Source organism: Stegastes partitus, unplaced genomic scaffold (genome assembly GCF_000690725.1).
Source record: "Stegastes partitus isolate 25-593 unplaced genomic scaffold, Stegastes_partitus-1.0.2 Scaffold1204, whole genome shotgun sequence".
NCBI classification, from domain to species: domain Eukaryota; kingdom Metazoa; phylum Chordata; class Actinopteri; family Pomacentridae; genus Stegastes; species Stegastes partitus.
The window spans coordinates 9,654-16,045 of NW_007578935.1; the positions used below are offsets into that span (position 1 = coordinate 9,654).

Here is a 6,392-nt window from a genome sequence, read left to right on the forward strand (position 1 = left end):
GTAGAGATGATGGATGGATGGAAGCACTTCTATAATCTATAAGTCTGAACAACACAGAGAAAAGCTCTTGTTTCTTTGTCCAGTGTGAAATTAATCTGATCCTGTTTTGTGAGTGTTGACATTTGACAGCAAGTTAAACATTAATATGTGTTTAAAAGAAGAATAAATTCACAGATGAATGATGAATGGTTGGTTTGATTATTTATAGTCAACACTCGATTTGCTGTTTGTTCTCTGACATCAGCTGCTTCACACGGTTGTTTTACTCAAAGAAAAGCAGGAAGTCTTCCTCTTTCAGAACAGAATAATCCATCTTATGTCGACTATCACAGTAACTGGCAGCTACAGTCGGTTTGATCGGTCTGAGCTCTGTTATTGTGGCTTCTTAATAGTGAATAGAACAGACGAAACAGCAAATGAAGAGAAGCACCGACTGATTCATCAGCAATAAAAACGAGTGTTTGAAGCTGCTTTAGCCAGATCCGGGGACTGTTGCCTGAATTTATCTGATGATGAGCTGAACACTCGCAGCGCTAAATAAGATCCGTTTGAAACAAAGCAGTGCCAACTAGAAGCCGTGTTGCTCGTTTTTCATAGAATAGAATAGAACAGAATGCCTTTATTGTCACGACACATGTACAATGAGATTAAGAGCAGCTCCTTCAGTGCAACATAGAATAAAGAACGAAATAAAGAGCAAAAATAAAATAGAAGAGATTTCAATATAAAATAAGTTATATATATATATTATTATATTATATATTATGTATATATTTCAGGTTGGAATCTGTGTGTTTTGTTGTTCCAGGTTTGGATCTCAGAGTCTGACGCTCAGTAAAATTGTTCCTCACATCTGTAACCTCCTCGGAGATCCAACCAGTCAGGTAGGACGAACCCACAAACCTCGGCTGAGCTGCCTCAGGTTGCAGCAGAGAACTGTGCAGATGTACATATGACAACACACAATACAGCCGGAGTAGGAAGTGAAGCAGACGCTCGTTGCACATCTGGCACAGCTCAGGACTGATTGTTCTCCAGTACTGATTCCATCTCAAATCATCAGGCTTGTTTTTAATTTCTGCTCGACCTGGGATTCTTCTAACATCAAATATGGATGTTTATGGAGATGTCTGTGTAATTTAAGACGATATATCAAATACTTTTCTCTCTTTGAAATTTGAGGCTGCTTGAACGACAACATCTCAGGAACTGTTGGAGATGAAAACCCGAAGCTCTCGCTGTTGCTCCTCTTCATCAGTCCCAATCTGAAGTCGGCTTTCTGAACCAGGTGTCGCCGCAGGTCACCGTAAAAACACAACTAAACGTTAGAATGCTTCAAAATGAAACACTCGCTCACAGAAATGAAAAAAACGTGACTTTTGTTTTGCTGGTTTGACAAGATTTACCACAAAACTAATTATTGGTGGAGAGGAGGACCCGAGGGCAACAGAGCTGTGGAGTTTAAAACGCTTCCTTCCATGAAGTGTGTCAGACGGGCAGCTAAAAGCATGCACATGTCAAAAGGTGAAGGAACGAGCCACCAACGTAATCACTTACTTCAGCTTTTACACATTTAATTATTTTACATCACTCTGTGAAAATCTGTTTTCACTTCGACAATGAGGAGCGTTTTGTAGTTTTTAACATAGAGCAAAATTAAACTGACCATGACTCAACACTGAGGAGCAATAAAAGGAGAAAACTTCCACAGGAGGTCAAAACCTTTTATATAAAATTAAAGCTCACCCGGCTGAGCTGGCGACCCGTGTCCAAGGCCCGGTGCAGCGGCCGCGGGTTCGACTCCCGCTCATGGCCCTTTGCTGCAGGTCCTTCCTGTCTCTCTCTCTCTCTTCGCTGTCCGATACAACAAAGGCAAAAAGGCCAAAAAATAACTTAAAAAAAAGTAGTTATTTCCATGTAATCCATAAAAAAGTAAATGACGTAGAATAAGATGATTTCATGTGTCGTATTTTTTCCATCTCACTGTATTTCTGTTGTTGTGTCTGTTATGTCTCTACGGTGTATACAGAACAAAACCGTTTTTAACCGTTATTTTGGGAACATTTCACTGCTTTTTTACAGATTTAACTTTCAGACAATATCTAGTAATACTGACTTTTGTTTGTTTGTTCTTGCAGTTAACCTGAATTCATACCTTTCTCCTCCACATTACAAGTGTTTGTGTGTAATTTAACGAAACAGGGAAAATATGCAAAGTAACAGCGAGTTGTACCAGAAGCTGCTGTGGCTTTTGAATCGTCTTTTGGGGGCGTCAGGTTTGCAGATGTTTCTGTGTGGATCCAAAGAGGGCGTGTAAACTGGTGTGATGGTGAGCTTTGTGGGGGTCAAAACACGCCGACTCGTTTTATGAAATCAGAGTCATTGATTTAATGCTGCTGCTGCTGTGTGTCGTTTGTTTTCTTATCCTTACGATGACTGTTGTTCTCAGACGGGGCTGCCGGCGCCGTCCGTTCTTTATCTCCTCAGCAGGACTGTGATGGCTCTTGGTTTTAGATAAGAAACGCTTTGCTCTGTCATTAAACACACGAGTGGGCTTTACGCTGCTGTCAGGGTTTGGAGTCTGCAGCTGTTCACCTGGATTGTAGTTTCTGCTGTTTGTGCGGTTGGTCGCGTGAGAAGTGATGAAATAAAGCTGAACCTGAAACGGCCTTGACGAGGAGTTCACGATGCCGCCAGACGACGACGAATCAGATGATTTTACCTTTAATTAATTCTGCTGATTTGTTTGTAAAATGACACAAATTCTACTGTATTTAAATTAGCAAAACTATAATTAACAAAAAAACTATTAACAGATATTTGCTGTTCATTAAAAGACAAATGATTTACATTAAGGGTTTAGTAAAAGTAAGTAATTCCTTAAGCTGTGGTGTTTTATTAGTTACAAATAATGTCACGTAAAATCACAGAAATAAGATCAGATCAGCCTTTATTTATGTCACAGTGGAGGAATTCACAGTGATTCACACAGAGGTACACACATACCGGAAAGTTAAGATTTACATGTAAGAAATAGTGCAAACATACGTATAAATACACATAAAAGATATAGAGAATAAAGACTAAATATGTAATAATAATAAACAGTGCAAATGCAAATATATACATACATACATGTCATGGAAATAAAGTAGAAGAAATAAAGTTTTGCAATATCATTTAACTATAAAAAAAAAATAAAATCCTGATGAAATTACGTGTTTTTTGTTTTTTTTTAAAAACTTGATAAATAATATCTTTTTACAGACATTTTCTGAAAAAATAAGATGATCTATTTTAAAAGCAATCAAAAAAATGTAAATAATCCTTTTAGCTGCTGTTTTTCAGATTGTATTTGTCGGGATAAATTCCAAATAACATCTGGTAAAATCCCGTGATAATTTAACTGTAAAAAGAAACCGGCAAAAACTGTCAATTAACTTTAAAAAAATCTGTATTTTTCTCAGTGGTACCTTGAGTGGTTACAGCATTTGGAATAAACTCGTAGAAAACAACGATCTTACGTTTTCTTCTGTATGTAGACGGCGGATGAACAGTGAAGGTTAACGTGATGCTGCTCAGACTACTGTGAAGCTCCTGTGGTGACGCAAGGCTCTATCTCCGTAATGATTGGTCGATTTCAGTGATTGACACCGCCTTCGAATCGTTAGGGCCAATAGAATGTAGCGGTAGCCACCAAAATGAGATTGACAGCACTGTTAGCCAATCAGAATCAGCAGGACGCCATCTTGAAGACGAGCCCCTTGCTGAGCGAGTGTTCACTTGTAGTTAGCTCCTTTCGGCTAACGAAGCCGCCAAAAGACGCCCGGAATGATTTCAGTGTAACACAGGAAATAGTACTAACTGATTCCGGTGTGGATTTACCGATAAAATAAACTTTTCATGGCGAACAGCTATAAGGTAAGAGACATGTTACAGCTCCGGTTTGGGTTTGTGCTGTTCTTTGGGTTGTTTCTCGCTGATGCTTTGATCTCAGAGAGCTTTGATGGACATGTCTGGACTCTGTGGACCGTCTGCTTCCGTCTGAGGCCTTGTTGGTGCGTTTAGCATAAAGTACCAAAGAGCTGGAGCCAGAAATGTGGCCAGTGGGTTGTACTGGGTGGCGCTGTATCGATGTCCATGTGCGATAATTCATTTAGTTGGTGTTGGAGTTGTGTCTGGGGTGTGTAGAGATGGATTCTATGTTCTGGTAGCCCAGGTTCTGCTGTTCCTTCATGATGAGTGCTTTGTTTCACGGTTTCTCTGTGAAGCCCTCAGACCCTCTCGGGCTTAATAAGGGGTTAAATAACCACTACGCCTGGTGTAGCGTCATGTTTGCCTTCCCTGGAGCCCTGAAGCGGGGCTGCCCCCTGATGGTGAAGCCCAAACACTGCAGGACCAACTCGGCAAACACCAGACTTTTCAGGGATAAAATCTGAGCTTCCCTCTGATTGGCTGCAGAGTTCTGTCATCACCAGAAACACAGGAAGCCGTGCCCATGACCCTTCCTTCCTCAAGCCAGCAGGCTGAAGCCCTGGAGCTGTCGTCTTCTTCTGTTGAGTGGGTTTTATCAGCCCTGCTGCAGGCACATTACACTGACTTTAGTTTCTGTTTTTATTCTCAGAGAAGCAGCAGAAAACAGTCGATGCACATGATGCAACAGAAGCAGTGTTCTCAGAAGACAGAAAAGAAAACCTGTACATGTAAATATCGATTCAAGTGCGCTCTGGAAGACAAGAGATGCAGGAAATGAGCCCCTGGAGCAGAGTGACTGAATAAATAAATATAAGAGGAAATAGACGAGAAACGCTTTAATGATCCCCATCCCCGCCATCACAGTACAGATAAATAAGAAAAACACACGAAAGTACAAAATATACTCTGATTAACAAAGTCAGGTGTCAAATGCACAAATATACTGCAGTAAGAACACACAGTGAAATGTGCAACGAGGGAGAACACGTAAAGCAAACGCACCCGGAGCATGAAACGTGTCAGAGGAGAAAAGCAGAATTTTTCTTATGTTAAGGTTGTTGAACGAGTCCCACCAGGTCCAGAGAACTTGGAGTGACTCTTTAGAACTAAACAAGGTGATTACTTGATGAAGCAGTGACTTGTGCTGACGTGCAGTCTTTGTTGTCGACTCGTAGGTGCGTGACGGAGCCATGAGCTGCCTGGTGGAGATCTACCGCCACGTTGGGGAGCGAGTGCGAATGGACCTGGGAAAGAAGGGCCTGCCGCAGTCACGGTGCGTTCAGGGGCTCACAGCTGGCCGCTGGCCTACAAAGCAGAGGCCTGTGGGGCGTCTCAGTTGACTTATGTGTGATGTTTATAACCGTTCTGTTTAGGACTTCCTGGTTTTAACCCCCACTGTGTTAAAACTATGAATCTGTGCAAGACATCAACCTTTAGCATGGTTTCTTGAGCTAAATAGGAAATAAATAGAAACTTATTACAGTGGTAAAGACAGACTCAGAACATTTTTAGATGTTTTTCAGTTCAAAAAACACCAAAAATCTGAACCAAATATTTAGGATTTTTTTGTTTTTGTTTGATACAGTTTAGTTCATTATATCCAGATTTTTGACACTTTAGTAGATTAACTTATTGACGCTTTAGTAGTAAATATCCATATTTTCAAACTTTAGTCCATTCAAAGACGGGTTTTCGACACTTCAGTAAATTAAAATCCAGGTTTTGACACTTCAGTGTGTTAGTATCTAAGTTTTCTGACACTATGTGAGTTTCATGAACTCTGCAGTGTTTCCAGCAGAATACAGTCGAACTCCAGCATGTAGCGGCTGAGTGAACGAGGTCTGGACTCTGTGGAGGAGAGTCATGGTGTCAGAGACCCTGTAGAAGGACAGAACACCTGCTCTGTGATCCAGGTACACTCCGATTCTGGAGGACCGAGGACCTAAGATGGGAGTTTGGATGTTGGACCAAAACTTATAACTGTAGGCGTCACAATATAAAGCCCAGGATTTGTCATTGAATCCAAATGCACTGTCAGATATGCTCCCTGTTCTGCTGATGTTCTTGTATGAAACTGCAACATAAACACCACCTCCTCTCCACTCCACCTCCCAGTAACAACGTCCAGTCAGACTCTCTTTACTCAGAACCTGGAACCAGTCAGTGAATCTGTCTGGATGATCAGGATGATGTTGGTGTTTCATTACTTTTACTTTTCTGTTCCCATTAAATAATAACAGCCGCCTGTTTGCTGTGTTTGGATCCAGAGTGATTTCTCTCGAATATTTTAAGAATCCAGCTCTGGTCGTTGGTTCTGGTTCTGGTTCTGGCAGTAAAAGATCCTTGTCAGTGATGGCCAGTGAGATGTTTGTCCATGCGTCCCTCAGAACGTCCTGGAGTCCATCTCTGAGCTCTTC

At 41.2% G+C, this 6,392-nt stretch overlaps 1 protein-coding gene across 1 annotated transcript in view; it reads left to right on the plus strand.

Moving 5' to 3' along the window:
- The window catches only part of LOC103368788 (CLIP-associating protein 1-A-like), a 61,416-nt gene that overhangs the window by 7,107 nt on the left and 47,917 nt on the right, over nucleotides 1-6,392 (plus strand). The window contains 3 exon segments of the mRNA XM_008297271.1: nucleotides 245-360; nucleotides 809-884; nucleotides 5,151-5,248. Of these exon segments, the coding sequence (XP_008295493.1) occupies nucleotides 245-360; nucleotides 809-884; nucleotides 5,151-5,248 (290 nt within the window).